At 48.5% G+C, this 22,464-nt stretch overlaps 1 protein-coding gene across 10 annotated transcripts in view; it reads left to right on the top strand.

Annotated features, from left to right (window-relative positions):
• The window catches only part of ELAVL4 (ELAV like RNA binding protein 4), an 85,023-nt gene that overhangs the window by 58,930 nt on the left and 3,629 nt on the right, over positions 1-22,464 (top strand). For 9 of the 10 annotated variants that reach the window (XM_071809886.1, XM_071809883.1, XM_071809881.1 and 6 more), the window contains 4 exons: positions 6,869-6,972; positions 17,077-17,230; positions 17,621-17,846; positions 19,228-19,266. In XM_071809886.1, the coding sequence (XP_071665987.1) occupies positions 6,869-6,972; positions 17,077-17,230; positions 17,621-17,846; positions 19,228-19,266 (523 nt within the window). The remainder of the gene's footprint in view (positions 1-6,868; positions 6,973-17,076; positions 17,231-17,620; positions 17,847-19,227; positions 19,267-22,464) is intronic. The other variant, XM_071809882.1, reaches the window with a different exon arrangement.

The following is a 22,464-nucleotide window of genomic DNA, read 5'->3' as shown; positions in this document are numbered from 1 at the left end:
TTGCAGTGAACCGTGACGGGTGGCCTTGGCTCCGTTGCATGGTCCCCAGAGCTGCTTCCATCCCGGGTGCGTGTCCTGTGCCCCTGTGTGCGCTGTGCATCGTGCGCTGTGCATCGTGCGCTGTGCATCGTGCGCTGTGCATCGTGCGCTGTGCATCGTGCGCTGTGCGTGGCGGGGCTGCCGCACGTGCTCCTCCTGGTAACGGCCCTGCGGGGCGAGGGAGCGCTGCTGGTGTGAAAGCCATCGGGCAGGGAGAGGGGCTGAACTGGGCTCATGAGCACATCTCATTTTCCCTTGATGTGAATCTTCTCTCCACAGCTCTATTTGTTGATAACTGTCATAGAAACAAAAATAGGAAGCAGGCAGTTCACTTGACCTTCTTGGTGCATTTCGAATGTATCTTCTCAAGGGTGTTTATGTAACCTGCTCCAAAAGCCCCTGCTTCATACAGCTTTTCAGAAGTTACAGTCATTCTTTGTCCTTCCAGGAATGTGTTTAAAACACTTCTGAGACAGTTTGGAGGCTCACGGGGTTGTGGTCTGCAGTGGGCCGGCCAGCTGGAGTGGGCTTACCTTGAATATCGGTAAATGTCACCTGTTACTGTTCTTTAGAAGATGGAAAGCATGACAAGTCTTTCTTGACCAGCTCTCTTACTGCTTTCCTTGCCAGCCATCTGTAGGAGGCATTAGGGACACCCCGTATCTATGAGCATTGTTGGGAAGGCTGAAGAGCACCTGCAGGCCTGCGTGGTCACAGCTGGGTGGCAGGTTGAGCTCTGCTGTGCTGACACAGACGCTCAGCCACACACCGGTCTCTTCCCTGAAGGTTCACCAAGGTTGGAACAGGCAAATTTGGAGCTGGGAGGCTCGGAGAATTCGTGGAGAGCGTTGTTTTGTCCCTTGGTCCCGCAGCTGGGGTGGCTGGAGGCTGTTAGCGTCCGTCGCTCCGCCAGCCCGATAGCCGAGCTGTCAGCGTGGCTGCGGGAGCAGCGTCAGCGCTCGGCACCTTTCCTGGGCTTTTACAGCTGGGCAGGAGACAACAAAACCACCAGTTAAGGCAGTTCGGTTCTTGCTGTCCCATTCTGCACTTGTTTTCGTGAGCAATTGTTTTTTGTGAGGACCATAGTCCTTTAACTGCATTCTACAGGAATTTCTTCTCAAGAAAAAGAGGTATTTTTAATACTTATCTGGTCACAAGTGAGCAGTTCAAAGTTATGTTCTTCTGTATAACTGCTTTTAGAATAGTTTCCAACAAAACTTGTCTGAGAAAGAAGTTCGCTTCTGCTTTCCATGTGGGAGTGATTGCAGTGGGAACCACATGGAGAAAAAGCAGCAGGAACAGTGCATTTTGTAGAGCTTCGGAGTAGGAGAGGCTGTTGAGCACTTCACACGTCTCACCAGCACCGCGCTCGAGCCAGAGCAGGCCTGCGGAAAAACCTGAGCTTTCCGAATTTGCAGTGGCAGAAGAGCTGATGGAATGGTCGGTAGGTAGTTAAATGATCTGTTACCTTCAGTGTCAAAACCAGAACAAACACCTTCCCCAGGAAAACAGCGTGTGCTTTGTTGGTTTTGATCTGATCCCTCTTGTTTCAGCTGCCGAGCAGTGGGGCTCGGGATACGTAACTCCATGTTTTATCTGCTGGACAGACATTGTTAAAATAACAACAATCTCTGCTTCACACAAGTATGAATGTGGTACTGTTGGGGTGGAGAGATTGATCCCCTTCTTCTGTTGGAGGAGCTGTTCAGTCCTATGGCAGCACCCCCAAGGTATCGGGGTCTAAAGCAGGGGCCAGGATGGTGCTTGGTGCTGGGCAGCGACTCTTCTTTCCCTTTGCAAATCATTTTAACCCTTTTGGCAGCACTGCGAACTTGATGAGGTTGATTCTCCATCACCCTGTATCCCAGTCCTTCATTCCCCATTTGGAAAGTACACCACAGTTCTTGGTTTCTGCGTTAGAGCCGTGGGTTTGTGCTGCCTAAATGCATGTATTTGTAGTTTAGCGAGCAGCTTGAAGTGGTTTGCGCCTGTGCTGCGTCCTCTTTGTTCTTCCCCTCTCATCCGTCTCCCTGCGGTCAATGATCCTCAGGAGCACGGAGTTTGGTTTTTTCCACTCGTCAATGGCAATAAACAGTTGAGGGCCGGGATCTGTTTCCTGAGAGAGACCTGCAAGAGAACGTCTTCCTGATGATTTCCTCTGCACAATTCCCGGTTAGAGATCTGGTGGCTGATTATGGGTTTTTTAATCCATTTAATGTGTGCCATGTTAATTTTGGTTTAGTCAGTTAATAAGCGGTACCAAATCAAGTGCTTTATAGAAGACAAAGTATATCAATGCTATTAAATTGACATTCTTAAAATTTAAGTCAAACTTGTAATCTAATAAAGAAGGATGTCAGTTTAGTTTGACAGAATCTATTTTCCATAGACCTAATTTGATTGACATTGATTTTATTACCCCTCTCTAATTCTTTATTATTAGAGTCCACTATGAAACTCTGTGGTTTTGCCTTGCCCAGCATTTGATAGACCTGTGATTACTCAGCTCATCCTGTCCTTGCCTTCTGAATTTCAGTGCAAAACTGTCTTTTTCTCCAGGAAACTGGAATTTTTTCAGTGCTGTAAAAATACTGAAAATCACAAGAGAACCATTTGCCTCTTTTTTTGGAGCCTGTTCCATGCAAGCAGTCCAGATCATCTCATTTAACATGTATTATTTCAGGAGCTGCTGTTCAGCATCCACCTGGGTTGCTGGTTCTGCTCCATGTGGCTTCTTCAGGTGCACACAGTGCATCTGCTTTGTGTGCTGGTTCTGTTGCAGTGTGCTGGTTCTGTTGCAGTGTGCTGGTGCCGTTGCAGTGTGCTGGTGCCGGTGCAGTGTGCTGGTGCCGTTGCAGTGTGCTGGTGCCGTTGCAGTGTGCTGGTGCCGTTGCAGTGTGCTGGTGCCGTTGCAGTGTGCTGGTGCCGTTGCAGTGTGCTGGTGCCGTTGCAGTGTGCTGGTGCCGTTGCAGTGTGCTGGTGCCGTTGCAGTGTGCTGGTGCCGTTGCAGTGTGCTGGTGCCGTTGCAGTGTGCTGGTGCCGGTGCAGTGTGCTGGTGCCGTTGCAGTGTGCTGGTGCCGTTGCAGTGTGCTGGTGCCGTTGCAGTGTGCTGGTGCCGTTGCAGTGTGCTGGTGCCGTTGCAGTGTGCTGGTGCCGTTGCAGTGTGCTGGTGCCAGTGCAGTGTGCAGCTCAGTCAGTGCGAGTGGTAAGGGACTTTTTACTGTAGTCTAAATAAAAACTTGTGTTATTCTGACATTTACTAGCTGGAGATTTTTGTGTGTGTTGTTTCCTGTGATTTTTCTGTTCTTAGTTTCTATCCATTTTCCCTTTCATATCTTAAACATGGAGTTGACCTAAGCAGGCTGGCTTACAGAGGAAGTCAGGACAGGTGCAGGTCTGTAGCCACCACTGCCTTTTTCATAGCTACAGGGTTTGGGCTGTATGGACAAGTGTTGTAAACAGGGTATATGGATTTTTCCATATTATTTTTCATGGTTTGTTTTAATCTTGGTGCTTTTTCAGCTCTGCGGAATGCAGCCTCTGAAACACACAGTGTGTGCATTACCAGCTTGGGCTTGGCTTTGCATGTGGTTTTTTTAGACTGTCAAGCCCTTGATCGTTCTCAGCCCCGTTCCCCCTCGCTTTCGGACCGGTTCTTTGCCGTGCCACAGGAGGCCCACTGTGCGTTTCCTCAGGCCAGATGAACCGTGCAGAAAGAGCAATGGTAACAGTGGTAGAACAAGGTGTTCTTCTAAGATCATCTAGAAATATCTCTTGCGTGCCCTAGAGAATGACGGCGTGCGGTGAGCTGCTTGGGTTCCACCCGACAGGAAATACTGGCTGTTGGCGGTGCTGCTCCCGGGCAGCGTGGCGTGGGAACGAGCCCCGGGCTGCGGGGGTCCCACCAAATCCTCCTCCTTCCTCCAGCAGTAACCGTTGTTCGTTCTTTCCTTCTTGCCTGTTCTGTCTAACATGAGCTGTGTTGCTCTTGAGAGTAACTTAGAAATGGTATTTTTAGCTGGATAATCTTTTTTGCCTTTTTAGCTGTAAATGTTAAGGACGCTAAAACTTTGATGTCTGCCAGCAGCCATAAAGCTCTTGCAAAGTAATTTTTATTTTCTTTTCAGTTTTTTGAGGCAGTAGGGGGGATGCCTGTCTTCATTAGATGTTACCGGGAGATGCCTGAAAATCAAAACTAGACCAATGCAAATTCACCGCTAAAGCAGCAAGCTCTTAACAGAAAGAGCTTTCTCCGTGGAGCGTCGCTGGTTCACGGTGGGGCAGGAGGCGACAGCAATTAATATATTTGATAAAAATCACAACCAATAGCATATGAGTAACAGGTCTTAAATTCTATTACAGGTTTTATATATTTCATGATATTCAGGAATATATAGTACAAGAGGAAATCATGTTTCCATGTACCCATTATTCTAAGCAAAACTTGGACAATGTCATTGTTTTCCTTAAGCCAGGTTCTTAATGCTCATGGATAGGCCTGTGCTGGGACTCCTTGTCCCTCACCTTGGAGAAGGTATTGGTTTGTTTCCAGCGCAGAGATGGTGGTATCTAAACTGGGATGATGTTACTGGAGGGCTACAGGGAAGGAAGCAAATGAGGTTTTGATATACTTCTGTTCTTGTATTGCCGTTGTTTCCCGTCCCTACCGCTTGCCTTGTCTCAGGGTTGGGTATCCAAGGTCTCTTCCTTGCAGAGCTGCTGACAGAAGTGAGAACGTTCCCACGAGAGATGATGAAAGTCACTGTGTATGTGGTGGGGTTGAGAACAGCAGTGGCTGGACTGGAAGCCCATGTTCAGACTGGTGTACATCCCAGGGCCTGGCGTCTGCTGCTCCTCATGTCCACAGCTGGCGGCAGCGGATGGTGAAGGGGAGAGGAGTGACGCAGACTCACGTTATCCAAGCCCTGAGCTTCGAGCCCCCTTTTTCTGTAAGAAGAGGTTTGTTTCCTAGGGAATGGCTTGCTCCTGCCGAGGACAGTGTAGGATTAAGCACACTAGGGATGTGCCGTGTTCAGAGGCACGCAGGCTGGGGCTGTATAGAATAAGCAGACAGGAGGAGGAGTGCATGGCCTGGGAAGTGTCTTTGCAGTGCTGCTGCTCCAGGCTTCCTGCTCACATTGCAGCTCCTTCTTGGTTCGTGTTGTGTAAGTTGCATAAGAATTTGTTTGTTTAATTCAGCTCTCCAGGAAGACTGGATATGTTTTTATACTTTTTTCTGAATTAAGCTGATTGGATGGAATTGCTCTCTGGACATATTGTAGGTTAAAACAGCTGTTTCTTATCCTTACGCCTGTACGTGGGCATTTTAGGCGTGAACTGTGATGTTTCCGTGGATTTTAAAGGTCTTCCATCGCATAGTTAGCAGCTTTCAGTGCTTTGATCTGATTTCAAGAGACAGAAGCGGTCCCTGTATTTGCGTTACAGCAAACGCTGTATTTTTTTGGTGGCGTCTGACTTTGAGAAACACACAGATGCTTTTTTGTAGTGCAGCAGACAAAGAGACCAGGCTTTGTGCGGGGAGGCAGGGTCCACGGGGAGCGCGGGGAGCGCGGGGCGCTGGGGGCGCAGCTGCCGTGCGGCCCCCTTGCTCCCGGGGCTGGGGCTGGGGCGCCGTTTGCTGAGCCCCCCCGAGGAGCCTCTGCCCAGCGCTGCCCTTCTGGGGCACTGGGATCCCGGAGCCTCCCGGAGCCAGGCCGCTCTTTGCCGTGCCGCTCTCCAGACGCACCGGCGGGCCCTGCGAGCAGTGTCTGGAACACAGCACCGCCTGCCAGCTTCCTTGGGCTTGCTTATTCCTGAAATCTGATTTTCTATATTTTGAAGACTGTGTGCCTTAATTAAAAAAAAAAAAAAAAAAAATCTGTGTTTTGCAAATGTGCAAAATAACTCCAGTAGGAGGCTGGAGGAGGAAGGGGTGTGGAAGCGGCTGTCTGTCACATCGCATGGATGGGATTGATGCTGCAAAACGCGTACTTGGGAATGGGAAAAGGCACCTCTGGGAGCCGGCTCCCACAGCCCCGTTGCCGACCGGGCTCCGTCCCTGCGCTGTGAGCGAACGTCAGTGCTGCTGGCAGCTCGGCGCCCCAGCGCTGTGCGCTTATCCCAGGTTCACCAGGTCTGCTCTTCCTCCTGCCACGCAGACACAGATCTCGCTGGTGAAACAGGAGCTGCTGGGGTGGTTCTGCCTGCTGAAGTGGCTCCTGCCATCCTGCGCACAGCAGCACTTGTGCTGTTCTGGGTTTGCTGTCATCTCTGTGCACAGAGCAAAGCTTCAATGCATCTTCTTACCCTGCTGCAATTTGATCTGTCCTTCCTGTTTACTGGATGCTCACCGAGCAATGAAATGAGATGTAAAGGTTGTTGTCTGTTTCTCAGTTGCTTCAAGGTTAGTGGTAAAACACTGCTTCCTAATTTCTGCATTTTAACCACTTAAAAACTTGTTTATAAACAGTAGCACAATTGTGTGTGTGTGGTTTATCGTGAAGAGATGGGCTCATTACTGCTCTGCAGGTCAGGCAGTTGCATTTATCAGGAACTCGACACAAAGCTGTCGCAGCTGTTCTGTGCAGCCTCACACACAGCAGCCTCCTGGCAGAGGCGGGGTGCTGCTTGTTTTTAAAGCAGGGTTTTCAGGTCGGTCATTTTAAATTTTCATTAGCTTCCAGTGTATTAAGAAAATAATGAAGAGCTGCATAGAGGAAACAGGGATGAAATGAATGGTATAAGAAAATTGTGGTCCCCTCTTAGAAGTTGTTCCTGTGCTTAAAAAAAATACTGAGTCCTTTTTTCTTTGTTTCTTGTGTTTCAACAGGGCAGAGTTTAGGGTATGGATTCGTTAACTATATTGATCCAAAGGATGCAGAGAAAGCCATTAACACTTTAAACGGACTCAGACTCCAGACCAAAACCATAAAGGTAAGACAACATCAAACACTTTTTTGCTCAGTTCAGGAAGTGGAGAAAGCAGTTGAAGTGGTTTCTGGCAGTTTCCTCCCGATTTCAGCCTCCGTTGTAAGGGGCGTTGGGCTAACAAGCTCCTCCTTGGAACAGCGGGAGGAGCGCGGAAGGTGGGATCTCTGCTCTGAAACTGCTGTGGTTGTTGTGCAGGGAAGATAACGGGAAGCTCCTTAAAGCATTGCGGTGAGGTTAATGCAGAGTCAAACAGCCATAGCGATACCTTACCCATAAACACAGGTCAGGTACATGGCGGAGTGCTCATAAGTTACACGTTTTCTGTGTTTCAATGGGAAATCCCGTGACATGGAGCCCTCTGGGTAACTCTGGTGCAATGGTAGGTGTTGGCAGCGTGTTTCTCCCAAGTTAGAATATGTCATTCTCAGAGAAATACTTTTTTCCCTCAATTTCCCCATCCTTAGTTTGATTTATTCTCTTACAAACGGGAGGGATTCGGGATCCCACAGAAGTCTCTCCTCTCATTGTTGTAATAGACCATTAGTTATTCAACGACCTCCTTTAGTGGTCTCACAAGAGAAGCAGATTCCTACACCATCATGTGTTTTGCTGCATGGCTGATGGAGCCTTTTGAAACAGCTTAGGGGAGATTTCCACAGCTCGACTTCTGACGAGTAATACAGCGTAAGGAACGCGAATCGAAAAACGGAAGGGTAACAAACAGATGTGGTTCGGATGATCTGAAACTGCTTTGATCGTATTTGAATGCTGGATTTCAGTTTGTGCCATTTTCTTAATTTTTTTTCTGTACTTAATTTGTATTCCAAAGACAAAAGTATTAGTGCATCTCTAAAGGTTGTTCCAGCCACGTTTTCCATGGGCTGTTGAATCAGTGAACAGCACAGGTCCTGAGCAGCGTTATGGAAGGGGTGGCGCAGCTGCACAGGCCACACAGACGTGGGTGCTTGCAAACGTGCTCCGACCAGCCAGGTTCCATCCCATTCAAAGGATGTGGGCCATGCATCCAGAAAGCTCACAGCATGGTTTTGCAGAGTTAAAGAGAAGAATTTATAGGAATATGTAAGGCTAAGTAGCAAAATCTACTGTCTTATCTACTGCTGCAGGTGGAAATAAACGCTCCGACTCAGCAGTTCGTGGTTACGGTGAAAAGTTGAGCAGTAAGTCGCTCTCCAAATGGCTTTTAAAGGCATGTTATCAGAAAAAGCGTAATATTTTGAAAGTACTAACCTATCTCCTAAATACTCTATGAAAAACTCAGTAGAACTTGAAAAACCTAGGTCAGTTTTCGGTGCAGCACTTTGGTATCTTGAACACTATTCTGTGCTCACCAGGGCGCTGCCCTTCTTGTCCTCAGTACCCGTGTCGTTTGCCTCTCGTTTGGATTCGGTGGGCAGAGCAGTGCTGTTGTCCTCATCCCATCCCAAGGTCACAGGGAACAAAAGCTACAAAAAGGCCTCCAAAAACTTCAGCCCACCCCATTGTTACTTTACATTTCTCTAGCACACCAAATTAAACCATTATGCCTTCATTTTATCATCTATAGTAAGATCTGTTATCCAGGAATCTTCCCATGCTTGAACATCTTTCTGAAATGTTTTCTCTTTAAGTATTTTTCAATTCAGAGTGAACTCTATGCGTGCAAGTGGTTTGTTAGGCTTCCGTGCCTATTAATAGCTAGTAGACTCTTGTTGGGCTCTTTTCTTGGGCTCTTGAAAGCTGTTGAAATGTAATAACAAGCAAAAGGATTGACCTAACCTACATGCATGGGAGCGGCATCATTTCTTTGGTGTTTGGGAAGATGTGTGTAGCCTTTTTTTTTAGTGAAATTGTGTTCAATGAAGTGTTTACACAGTTACTAAAACCAACCCAAGGGAGCCTTCTGTTGAAAGAGCCAGGTTTGGGACACACGGATGTGTAACTGGCACTTTCCAACCCAATTTTGAACTGTAGAATCACATGTAATTAACCTCACCTTAGCCCTTTGGTTTTTTATATTTTTAATTATGTTTTGCTCGTAGACGTTTAACGAGTCAGGTCTGCTTCGCTGTTCTGTGTGGTGGGGATGCGGGGTTCCCGGTGCTCATGCTGAGTGGTGGATCGTGTGTTTTAACCTCTCCCGGCCGTGTCTGTGCTGCCGGAGACGTCCCGCGTTTCCAGGGGGTGGCACGGGGGTCACAATGGCCCCCGGTGCTCGTCCCGTGTTTCCAGGGGGTGGCACGGGGGTTACAATGGCCCCCGGTGCTCGTCCCGCGTTTCCAGGGGGTGGCACGGGGGTCACAATGGCCCCCGGTGCTCGTCCCGTGTTTCCAGGGGGTGGCACGGGGGTTACAATGGCCCCCGGTGCTCGTCCCGCGTTTCCAGGGGGTGGCACGGGGGTCAGAAATGGCCCCCGGTGCTGCCCAGGTCTCCTGGTTCACCTCCTGCACCCACACACCCTTGCCAGCATCCTACTGTGATTCATTATAAGGCTGAAGTATTTTGATTTGTGGAATTACTGTATTTAATTATCAAAGGCGATTACTTTAGTCTAGCTAGATGCCCTTTACAGTTATTAAAAATATGCTTTCAGTGCGTTTAAAAAAGCCTGTCTCAAAAGAACACATAGAAAGGGATTTGGTAGCACATAGTTTTGTAGGCTAAAAAATATTTAATTCCATACTAGGATACCATTGAGCTGGAGAAGTACGGAGCATTGCTTTAACTCAGCTTGGTTGGTGTTTGGTGCCCCAAAGGGACGTGCGGTGTGCTGTGGCCAGCCAGGCCGAGCCGTGGGCCGCTGCCACGTTTGCTGGGTGGCCACTGCCCTGCACCCAGCGTTTCTCTGGCCACCTTGCGTTTGGAAGGTGTCCTGCGGGAAAGTTGAAGTGAATGATCTGTGCAAATAACTTTTACAGGGGCAAATGGCTTCTGCTTGCCAAGGTCACCTTGGACCTGCGGGCCGTGTCCGCCTCCCTGCTCAGGCCTGGGCTCTGCTGTCCTCGCACCAGGCGCAGCAGGAGCGGCCTCTGCGGGTCACGTTTGCACTCATTTTTTGACCCCACAAGGCTTAATTCCCATTTAGAAAAATACCTATTTCTTGCGTGTGTCCCCAGATCTGTCCTCTGAGTGCCTGTAAGGCTTCGGTGGCAGCTGGGCGCTGTGCCGTGGCGCCTGGCGCAGCGGCTGCGCGGCCGCGGGAGGAGCTGGTTCGCAGCAGCGGCGAGGCGCGGGCTGAGATAGCTGGAGAAATGTGCTTATTTCATTGTTACAGTGAATAATCCCTTCTCGCTGTAGCAGCTAAAATATTTATGTGCGTTTTATTGAAGTCAATGATGCCCTTTCAAGTCGAGGTGGAGAGGTGGCTATTTACAAAATACCTGTTTGGGGAGCATTGGAGGCAGTGCTGTGTTTGGTAATAGGTTATACGTGCTGTGTTCCTCCTCGGCTGATCACAGTGCAGATCTTATTTACGCCATTTCAGAGCATCATCATCTTATGAGGGAGAAGGGCTTCACTTTATTTTTGCAGTTAAACTTGACATAATTCCACAAAACAGCTCAGAGTGTGAGGGAAGACACAGCGCGTGTTGGAATAAATACATATTCCAGAAATTGAATCTATTTTTAGAAATTAAATTTGCCCATCCATAGAGCATATGAAAGGTCAGTGCTGCTGTTGAAGATTGCCTGGCAATTCAGTTGCATCAAATATCAGAAAGAAAATAAGCTGTGTGGTGCCCAGGGTGCAGATTGTTTAAACTATGCTGCTTTGCCCTAAAAAAAGAGACAGCGTCTGAAAGGATGCGAAGGGAGCGTTTTATGATGTACGTGGGGATTCAGGTGACCTGGCTTCACGATGGGGGACACTGAACAAGGGCAGAACAGAGTTTTGAAAGGACGTTTGAAATCTAAAGAGAGACAGCGGCCCCCCCGAAGCGCAGTCCCGCGTCCCCCGCCTTCCTTCCGCCGGTGCCCCAGAAGCAGGGCGGCTCCCGTTGGGTCCTGGCGAGCAGGGCCGTCCCCAGCCAGGTCCCCGGCGAGGTCCCCGGCGAGGTCCCCAACCAGGTCCCCAGCCAGGTCCCCGGCGAGGTCCCCAACCAGGTCCCCAGCGAGGGCGGCGGCCGTCTGGGCACTCTGAGCCTGCCCTGCCTGCCCATCCTTAAACCCGTCACATCTGTCAGATGAGAAGATACCAGACAGCACCCTTCCTCTGTGCTCAGAGCCTTTCTCCATTTTGATTTTCCATTAAATGGGTGAATAACGTAGAATATAGCTACTGCTATTTTCATAGTCCTGTTGTTCATTTTTTTTCTGCTTTACTCTCCTGTTTTGATCAATAGGACTGGATGGTCCTAGTTTAAAATACAACGAACAGGGTGTGGGAGAAGGCACTCCTGTGCTTTCTGGAAATGAAGTAGGAACGTTACTGCTCAAAAGATCTTGCTGTTTATCTTGGTTTCAAAATGCCAGCTATTTCTACAAAGTTCAGGCTCTAAATCTGTCCATGCTAATTCTTGTGGTTGTCTGCAAAACTACAAACCATCCTGTCACCGTGGGGTAAGCACAGAACAGAAATCTCGGGCTGCTTCGTCCTACAGAGTCATTTATCAAAAAGAGGTCACACAGTCACAGGATCCGTCAGGCCGTGCTCGGGGTGAAGCAGCAGGAGGAGGAGGAGAAGGAAGAGCTGCGTCCTCTGCACCCTGTCCCAGACCGCTTAGGGGATGTGTGAGGGGGTTAAACCCAACAGTTGGAGGTACAGCCGGACAGTGCTGCCTTGTGGATGGTGACGGTCGCAGGTTTCTGGTGTGGGTGCAGCACTCTGCCCAAACCCCTGCGTTTTCAGCCCGTTTAACCTCCCTGGGGCCGAGCTGGCTGCCAGCACCCGCAGCCCTTCTCCCAGGGACGGAACGGGGCTTGTGCGGGGAGGGTGCACAGAGAGATCTGGGGAGACTTCGATGTGTGGGGGAGCTGGGGAGAACAATCTCGAGAGAAAGGCTCAGAGAGGGCCGGGTGCTGTGCGAGGGGCGGCGAGCGCGCTGCGCTGGGGCGCAGAGGGGCTGCTGCGCATCCGCACCGGCGCCATCCGCCGGCTGCCTCCGCGCGGGCCTGGCCGCGCCGGCACGGCCTGGAAGTTCACGTTACAGCCGTTTGCATGCTGCACATTAGCGATGTGATTTGTCTGTAGTGCCTTTCACAGTTAAGGTGATCGGTTGTTGTGTTTTGTGGTGGCTCGGTTTGTCGTAAGAGGGTCATCTGTGACTGCTGCACCTCAGGACAAAGCCATGGACAAAGCGCTTCAGAGGTGCCACCGACTGGGAAGGCCACAACCAGGTTTACTTCGGTTTTGCTCTTTAGGAGCCTCTGTCTGCATAACCTTTTGGTCTTCCTAGTGCTTGTTAACAGATCCTTCCCCAGCCTGTGTGCCCACGGTGACGCTGCCGCTCCAAGGACCTTTCAGTGCTGCATTTGAAGGCTCGGGCTGGGCTGGGCTGCTGTTAGCAGGCACCAGGGAGCCTTTACCTGTTAGTTTTGTGCATCTTCTCTTAACAGATATTTCTTTTTAACTGCTGCAGTTTCGCCAGTGAGTCCTTTTCATTCCACAGAGCCGGAGCAATTATTTCTTAGCCCTGCTCTTGATACGGCTGGAGTACTTCTAGGTTATTATCTATGGATGTTTTTCCTGAAATGATGGGATAGACCTCTGTATCTTACCTGCAATCATAATTAATGCCAGTAAAATGGCACTGAATTGCTGCACAGCGAAGTGCATTGTCACTGCCTCCATCCCCAGCCAGGGGCGTGGAGGAGAGAAAGGACAAAGCCGTGCAGGCAGCAGATGTCAGAAGATGCCAGGTTCTGGTCTGCAGCCTCTGCACCAGGGCTTTTCTGCACGTGATTGCTCTGATAAAGCACCTGGCTTTTACAGAGGGGGTGTCATAAATCCTTGGTTTTACACAAAATGAGAGCATGGACAAGGTCCTGGAAGTGGCTGCCGGAGAGGTCTCTCCTGACCATAGCCCATCCTGTGCTGCTGAGCAGGGTTTCCTTCTGGTTTTGTGTTGTCACGAAACAAGCGTGCTTGTTTACACGCGTGGAGCCCGGTGAGCGTTCGTGTTAAAGCGCTTGCGGAGTGTGTCAGTGGAACGAGAGGCAGCACGTGAAGGAAAGGTTGTTCTCCTTTTACACCCGTGGACCTTGGGCAGAAGAACAGCACAGTGACTCACCCTGAAAGTCACGCAAGACATCCTGCATCTCGGAGCGCGTCACGCGGAGACGAAGCGGAGTCTTTCAGAGTGATTAAGGTCACCAAGACGTTCAGTAGTCTTGAACGTTGCACAGGCTTTGTTTTCAAAGTTGTCCAGGGAGTCGTTTGACACTGACTGCAGCGTATCTGCTCGGGGCTGGAGAAGCGTCCCAGGGACGCAGGTGCCGTCAGCGGGTGGCGTTGGTGGCCTGCGGGTGCCCGTGGTTCCACACGCAGGTTAAAAGCTTCTGCCCAGCCTGTGTTCCACAGGTGAGTAACGGTGGATGCAGAGCATCTCCCTGGAGGAGCTCTGGGTTTGGAAGATGTGAGCGGGTAAGTTGCTCCTCAGCAGATATTTTGACTGGGGCAGGTGGCTCTTCTGGCAGAGCGCGTTGGTTTTGGGGAGGCCGATCCTGTTCCTGTTCAGAGCAGACAGGAGCTGAGAAGCTGTTCTGACTTGCTCCACAAAAAAATACGAATTTTGGGAAGAGTTCTCTCAGAATGGAGTTAACGTTTGAGAGGTCCAGGGTCAGCGTGTGCGCTGCCGAGCTGTGTTGCGAGCAGCAGCGTTGCGTGGCGTGTCCGGCGCCCGCCCGTGTCGGACTCATGGGCTGCGCCTGTGCCTCTGGGCACCTTTGCTGTGGGCTCCGACTTGGAAAGACCAGGCTGCTTCAGTTCACCTTCCGAAGAGCCGGGAGCGTAGAAATCCTCCAAGAAGTTTCCTACGTGGGCAAACGGGTAGGAAATCAATAGGGAAGACAATTACTTTAATTTGGAGGTATTTTCTGTGCTTCTGAACAAAAATGTGCATTACCATGGAAGATATGAAATGCTGGACCTTATGACTCTGCAATAATGTTTGCAGACAGTGGCACAGGCTCTTGAGATGCCTGTTTATCCCTTACACCAGCTAATGTTCAATGTCAAATGAGAAACACCCTAGCAAATGTTTTTCCACAGTTAGCATATATATTTATAGAAACGAACTTTGGAGGTCAGCAAGCCATAAAATGAATTGTATAGTACTTTATCTTCCTTGCAAATTTGACCAAAGAACTCCTAAAAGATCTTATGCAGTGAAATTTAACACCGTGGCTTGACCTCCAACCATCACACAACGGACAGACGTTGTAATGCTGGAAGTGCCTGGGTCAGGCAGTGCTGTGGTTTCTCCAGCTCGTTTGTTCGCATTTCTTGAGGCGGCCAGGATTTCCATATTCTTTTCTTTACAACACCCTGTTTCATTATAGGGCACTAACACTGCTGTGAGGAAAAACCATTGTCAGTGTAAATATGTAGAATTAATGCAGCATCCTCACCTGGTGATTTGTGATCTTGAGCAATACAATGGGGGCTGGTTTTGGCTCCCATCTTGACGTTCACAGCACAGGGAGCTTCTGGTCTAATGGCGGGCCAGGGTGGGTGTTTTCTCCCTTCGCTAGCTAATACATGGGAAGGCATCCCATCCTCAGCACTAGCTGAATAATAGCTGGCGAGCAGGCTGGCAGCGTCTAACCGATCGATTTGTCATTGGCTGACCTGAGAGGGAAGATGAAAAAGATTCAAAAGCAGATAAATAATTGACATTCCTAGCCTTGAGTCCATTCAGCTTGCAACCTTTTCTCCTTGATGTTAAAGACGGCTGAGTTGCTTTTGGCAGCTTCTTTCTTCGGCCCGGGCTCCCCCGCGGCCTGAATGTTTCATTGCGGGGGATGGCGATGAAAGCTGGGCGGCGGGTGGGTGTGCGCGAGTGCATGGGTGGGTGAGCGTGTGCAGCCTCTCCTTCCACTGCTGTCTGCGTGGCCCACGAGAGCACAGCATCTTCCGCATGTGGAAATACCTATCTATAATGTCAGCCACTTGGAGCTCGGGGAGGTGGTGGGTTTTGCGTATTCCGGTGCTTTTCATCTTCCCTGTAACGTGGCGTTTGGTTAATGAATGTGCCAGAGTGAGAAAACCCAGAGGAAACCCCTGGCTGTTTTCCCAGGAATTTTGTTAATTTTGCAGCTCCGTGTTGAGCAGTAGGTGAGGTCCCTACTCTCACTCCGGAGTGGTTTTTAAACTGTTATTCCTAAAGCAGGTTGAGCTGCGGGGGTCTGAACCCGTACAGCACCCTCTCAAGGTAAGGAATCTGCAGGGTGCGTGGAGTATGGATGAGGAGCCGCTGACCTGAGACCACCAAACCAAGCATGGTCAAACCCAGCTATTCTTGGCATGGTTTTTGTAGGTGGAAGCACAGTATGGTTACCCCTGGCTTCCCCAAGCGCCTGCCTTGACCTTGGTTACATAAAGCCAAGCAATGCTGTGTGTTCTGGTCCCAGATCATCAAAGGGGTGTTTGGAACCAGTGGTTGAGCAACTTCAGTGCTGCACCCCATGGGCTGTGAGGTCCTAAACTGATGGGACACAAATAGTTGCACCCCAGCGTCCTCCCCCCTTGCAGCCGCTGCAGGTTTGCTCTGCTCTGCTGTGCCGGCTTGGTGCAGGCCTTCGATCTGACCTCCTTTTCACGTCTCTGTCCCTCACCCTGCCCACCTCCTCTCCCAGCCTTCTCTGTAAATGTTACATTTAAAAGGTTATGTACAAACATGCAAGTTATAAAGAAGTTGCCAAAATCGTTAAAATGTAGAATCTTTAAAGTTTGTCTGCTATTATGCAGAGAAGATTGTGGAAGCAAATATTAGTCATTCACATCATTTTCTGTGTTGAGTCAACATCTATTTTTAGGTGTGGAGTGCATAAAGACAACTCTTTGACACATAAAGCACATGAAGACACCCATCTGACATGGGCTGTGTTTGGGCTGAGGCCTGGGGAGAGAGGAGGACACCTGCTGAATGTGTTGTAGTGTGATGGGACCCCCCTCCCGGCTTCTTTCCAAGACACACTTTAAAACAAAATGCAGGAGTGTACTGATGTGTTTATACTTAAATAAGTCAAGATGAAGTGCAAAATCTGCAGGTCTGGATCCAAAGCTAGTTCAGATGTGCTGCAATGTAATTCCTCATGATCTGTCCTGAACACTTGCCATTAGGCTTTATGCAGGAAGTATTTTTATTGTGTTAAATGTGTGTATTCTAAAAGTATATATTATTTTTAAAGCACAGAAGGCTTTTTATGCACGCATGGTAATTATAAATCTGATTCATGGGTAGAAGAGCAGTTAAGAGAGACTTGATTTAATGGCTTTCCAATGGCGTACATGCAGTGCCTCAGCTAGACTCTTCTCCTGTTTGGCCGTAATATTTTATGGTCTGCTCCTGGGCTGTTAGTGCAGGAAAAGTTGCCGTGACAAGCTGCAGCCGTGCCGACGAGTGCTGGTGTCCGGTTCCCCGAGCAGAGGTTCCTTAGTCTCGTTTCACCAGGACCTCGCTGTTCATCCAGAACAGATCTTGCCAGCTCGGGATGGAAACACAAAGAGGATAGCACAGAAGATCACTCTGCAAATAACCCGATCTGGTTCAGACACCTGGGGGTGTTGCAGTTAAAACACACTGGAACTTCAGAGTCCTGTGTATGTGCTAAGGTTAATACACGGTGCATACAGTAAATCATCCGTACACCCACAGCCCATAGGGGTAAGTTTACAAAGCCATGCGTAGGAAGCTGCACGTTAATCTACCTGTGAACAATAGTTATTGTGTGCCTGCACTTAAAGAACCCTTGTGTGTGTTTTCATGGTCTCTCCAGCTCTGCCTTTGTTCTTCCAGCCCTTCCTGGTTTGTTGGTTTTGCAGAGCAGGTAGCGTCTGAACTTCAGGATTATTGCTTGTGAAAGAACAGGAAAAAATCTCTGCGTTTAAGATGCAAAGGGCTGGCTTAGTTACTAATGCACCTTTCCTTTCCTTTCCTTCCGTCCGCAGGTGTCGTATGCCCGTCCAAGTTCAGCATCCATCAGAGATGCGAACTTGTATGTCAGCGGCCTTCCCAAAACAATGACCCAGAAAGAGTTGGAGCAGTTGTTCTCACAATATGGGCGCATCATCACCTCCCGGATTCTGGTTGATCAAGTCACAGGTTAAAAGAAAACTTCTCTTGATACGTGCATGTTTTTATGGAAATGGCAAAATTGCAAGCACTTTCTGGCAGTTGGGTTTCAAGACAATACAACTTTTAGTTTAAAGTGCAGTACCTGGTTATTTATAAGTGTAACCATTTGGAGGCATAACTGCTGCCTCGTTAATGAGGGATGTCAGAGGGCAGGATGTTTACTTTAAATCCTGGTATTAAACATGGTAGGGGCTGATTTTGGAGGACACAGCTGGGGAAGGACACTTTGCTTTATGGGACTTTGTTTCATTTGCCAGCTCTGTATTCGGTGAAGTCAAAACCAGCGTTCGGTTTATTCGTTACATAGGTGAGGCCGTTCCTCCAAATACTCATCTGTTCGCATGTTTGAATTCCCAGGTGTTTCTCGAGGTGTGGGATTTATCCGCTTTGATAAGAGAATAGAGGCAGAAGAAGCCATAAAGGGACTCAATGGCCAGAAGCCTAGTGGTGCTACAGAACCAATTACTGTGAAGTTTGCCAATAACCCCAGCCAGAAGACAAGCCAGGCACTCCTGTCCCAGCTCTACCAGTCTCCCAACAGACGCTACCCTGGGCCGCTGCACCACCAGGCCCAGAGATTCAGGTAACGACCTGGACAGGACCCCAGCTTCCACCAGCAACAGCAGCGTGGGGCAGGTGCTGCACAGCAAATGGGCTTTAGTTGCATAGGCTGACCTGATTTTCTTTGTAAAATTAAATATTCCTTCCTGGAGAATGAGGAGGAAAATCTGCTGACAGCAGTAGTCATGTTGTATTTACTAAAACAGCTGAAGTACTCTACAATCAGATCTCAGGAAGGCTCATAGGAAAGGGGGGAAAGAATAGAGTTACACTGATAATCAAATGAGCAGTGACTCTCCTGTTCTTTCTCGTTTTTTGGTAATGCTTTTATTTTCTGCTATATTATTACAGTTTTGATGCCGCTTAGACTTTGATGTTAATGCCGGCGGATTGGTAGCAGGAAAAGAGCTGAGTCTGTTCCAGTCAGCAGCAGCATCATTAAATTTATTAGCCCGAGATATCTGCTCTTAAGTATAAAGAGACCTTGTATTAGTCTTTGTGATTCTTCAGATACTTTCAGGGGTGTTTTATGCTTTGCATCCTGAATGTACTGTTTCCATCTGATCCATAAGCCGGAGTTAGCAGTACACGATGTTCTTATAACTTACGTTAGATGGTTGATAACTTCCAGGCCATCTAGCGCTCAGGTCAGAGTCTGCCTTCAAAAGAAATGCTGAGCTTATTAGCGTAACTGGGTTGCATGCAGGCTTTAGAGAATTATTCAAAAGTAATTGTAGTTTTTCAGTGATGGAGAGTGCTAATGAATTAAAGATCATTTTAAAAAGTCATTAGATACATTAACCTTGCACCTGGGTTTGTGTCTTTGGCACGCAGCTCCATCGAGGTTATCACCGAGCCGGTCCATGGACACAAGGGCTTTCTTGTGCTCCCGTGGAAAGTGACCTATTAAATCCTGCAAAATCCGGTGGTCATTTAGGTGAACCTATCGTGGAGGATTAATACTAAATACATGTAATACAGTGGGGAGAATGTATTACGTTAAAGCAGTTAAAACCAAGCGTTTTTCCAGTTCCATCCATTTTGGACTATAGCGTTTTATTTCCAAGTTAACTGTAAATAGAAGGTGAATGATTTGAAAAAAAAATCATACTAATATTGTCTAAAATATACAAAGCAGAAGTGGATTTTAAAAAGCAAACCCTGGCAAGTAGGGTTTTCTCTGAGGCTATAGACGAGTTAGAAGTGACTTTAACTGCTGTGCTGGAAGGTTAAGCACAAGCTCAGCTGTAACAAAGCAGGCCGGGAGTTGTTGGGCTCCTTAGATGTGTGGGAAACTTGTTGAACGTTTCTTCTTTGCAAATGGAACACTATTAATAATAGTTCCATTGAGCGATCTTGCCATCTGTGAGACATTAACCCAAAGACCCTCCTTCTCTTTTCAGGCTGGACAATTTGCTTAATATGGCCTATGGCGTAAAGAGGTAATTAGAATTCCGCAGATTGCCAGATGTCCGTGTTGGCACAGATTGGTGCTACAATTTTTTTTTAATTCACTAACTTTATCCTTTTTTTTTGTTTTAATTCCTTCTTTTCTCCCACCAGCATGTCACGTTCTTTTAAGTTTGGACTTCAGTTGGTTTTGTTACTTTAAAGGCCGCACACACAAATTCTGTGGGGTTTTTTTTCAGCCTTTTTGATTTACAGGTGGGCTGCTCAATGGTTTAGGTGCCACAGCTACGAGCTCTCAAACTGCAGTTGTCCTGCTAAATGGCACTTCTTCCACAATCAGAACTAGTGAGTTCTTAATAATGGAAAACTAAACAGTCAAAACCAAAATTACGCTGGTGTTGTCTAAACATCACGGTCAAGAGCTTTCTGCTGCATCTGGCGTCACAAGTTTGACTTGAACATACAGCTGTGTGCACCTGAATCAGCCCGAAGTTTCTTTAGTTCCAGGTTTAATACTTTGAAATGTCCTGAGTTGGTTTGTGTTTTGTTTCAAATGGCCATTCTGTGTGTGTCACGCGTGTGTGGTGCAGCTCAGCTGGCTTGTGAACGTTTCTGCTGTTTCATAGTATGTTCAATGTGTGAGTTGAGTGTCGTCAGTGTTTCTCCTAATGGCACGCATCAGCGCCAGCTTTACAGCAAAGTAAAGGTGTAGTCTTACTCCTGGTGTTACCGTAAGATGTCCAGCCATCCCCCACAATTAGGATGAGAAAATACTTCTTAATCATCTGCAATGGCCTCCTCACCACACTTGAAAACGATTTGAGCTTTTTCTAAAGCTTACCCTGTAAAATGGTTTGGTAAGTATCTCTTTACACTAGCTAGTAGTGCACGGTAACGTGGGTTTTAACTACTGCCACAGTAACTGTTACAAAAGTCACAAATCTTAAGGCTGCTTACAGCAGTAGTAGTAAACACAGAGGCAGTGTATCTTCCCAGAAGCATCGCTGCTGGTGTTCATCGCTGCATTTGTTACCTTTGCGATACCCGTAGTGGTGATGCTCATGTGATGAATCAGGGCTTATCCCTGGTTTTATCAGAACGGCTTCTCCTGCACTGTTCCCTCTCATTGTCAAAAACATGGCAACACTCTCAGCCCCAGAGCCTGTCAGGCACAGGTGTGTGCAGGATGGGTCGGTTCCACCTCTCCCTGAGTCCGCTGCTGATTTCCCTGGGGCTGGGCTGGTGTGTGGTGCAGGGCAAACCGGGCTTAGTCTGAGCTCTGATTTTTGTATGACCTACAGAGGTCATGTTCTAGGTTGTACATCTCCGTTCTTTAATAGTCAGTCTGCAGTGTTAGTCTTAAATCACAACAGTTTAACTTGGTTTGTAGGCATCTTAGATTAGTTGTGTTCTCCTCCCAGAAAATCTTGAAAGCTTGCACTGGCGAACCCTCTGTTTACAGTCATAGAGTCACGCAAAAGAGAACTCCTGGAGCTGCCTCTGGAGCTTCCATAGTGTAGTGTTCCTGGATTTCAGGGCTTGGTTTGTTCTTTCCCCATGTTAATTACATGATACTGTTGGAAAATTAGATGTGCTGATGTGGAAAAAAGGTTTTATTGGCACTAATTTCAGATGACTTGCTGGTAGCAAAGCTGCTTCTGCAGTAGGTTATCTTGTATTTGTGTCAATGCGCTTGCACTGGTTTTAGGTTCACAGCAGTTCTGTGCTCGTGGTTCATCGGCAGCTGAAAGCTGCGCAGCTCCTGGAGCTTTCCAGGGAGCAGCATTTTCCTTGAATATACATAGAAAGAAGCCAACAGAATGGTGAGCAGCCATCAAGCGTGTAATTTCCTTTATGGTTATTTAATACACACTGCATAATATTGTGCACGTTGTTAAATGTGTGTGGAAGCGCTACAGGTGTGAAGGAGCAGCTTTGGAGAGAACAGGAGTTCACTTAGCAACCCCGAGTTCCCCCTTTCGCTCCCTCAGTCGTCACAGAACATCCTGAGGAACCGTTCCTCAGTTCTGCTGTGAAAACTCACCGTGTGGAAGGTACATGTGGAACTGGACTTCTATCAGGACATTTCCTCTGTGCAGGGTTACATTCTAAGTCATATCCCAAAGTTCAGCTTCGGGGCTGATGCTGTTTAACACGTTCATGACTAGCCGGAGTCGTGGGCTGCGCTGTGCCCTCCTTGCATTAGCGGGTGACACTGAGCTGGGGAGGGCGCAGGGACAGGCACTGCGTTCTTGGCCACCTCGACAAGCTGGAGCAACGTGGCCACCTTTGGGAAAGGCAGATGTGTAGCCCCTGGCCGCTGTCTTCGGCTGCCTACCGGGGCGTCAGAAAGGAGGTGAAGCCGAGCTCTTGTCGAGAGGCGAGCTGCGAGAGGATGAGTCAACAGGAACAGGTTGCTGCCGGGAAACCCAGCTGAGCGCCAGGGGGAATCCTGGTGAGCCCCTGGAGCAGGGGCCGCGGGGCCGGAGTTCCCGTCCCTGGGATCTTCAGCACCTTCCCGTGCAAGGTCCTGGTGGCAGATCTGATGTGAGAAGGTGGCCTCGCTCCGCGGAGGAGCTTGGTCGGGTGACCTCCGTACGTGTGAGGTTCTGTGTTAACACAGCACCTGGCCACAGCTGCCCGGTTCAGACGGGAAGCTTAGAGGGACCGGCTCCCAGGTGACGGTGGAGGAGGGAGAAGTTGGGTGTCTAGGAGCTTGTGTCTCTGCCTGGGCTGTCCTAAGAACCCAAGAGCCTATCGTGGATGTGACCTCCTCACAGTACGAAGGGTTTAGTTGCCATGCTCATTAATTATGTTTGTGCACTGCTTTACTTTACAATTGCTGCATAAATCTTCTTTAATACGTCGCCAGCTTTAGGACTTTCTCATTAACTGGATTTTTTTCTCAGTGTATGTCAGTTAAGGACTATGTTAGGAGGAGAATTAAAATCTACCACTTAGAGACATCTCTCTAAAGCTCACAGTATTTTTAGCCGAAGAGGCTACTGTTATAGCTGAATCCTGACAGTGGCATTTCAGCTTAATTCTCAAGTTTTGAAGTTCGGGGTTTTCTTTCACTGCAACCGAGTAAGAAGGAAAGCATTAGATCTCCTTTGCCCTGAAACTAGAGTCTTCAGCATGGGAATAAGTGACCGATTCCTACAGGCATTTGAAATGAACTCGTGTTTATAGCAACATGTGCAGGCCCTTTCTTGACTTAGATCATCCTT

Source organism: Patagioenas fasciata, chromosome 6 (assembly GCF_037038585.1).
Source record: "Patagioenas fasciata isolate bPatFas1 chromosome 6, bPatFas1.hap1, whole genome shotgun sequence".
Classification (NCBI taxonomy): domain Eukaryota; kingdom Metazoa; phylum Chordata; class Aves; order Columbiformes; family Columbidae; genus Patagioenas; species Patagioenas fasciata.
The sequence above is the reverse complement of the archived record's forward strand: the minus strand, read 5'-3'. Positions and strand labels throughout refer to the sequence as shown.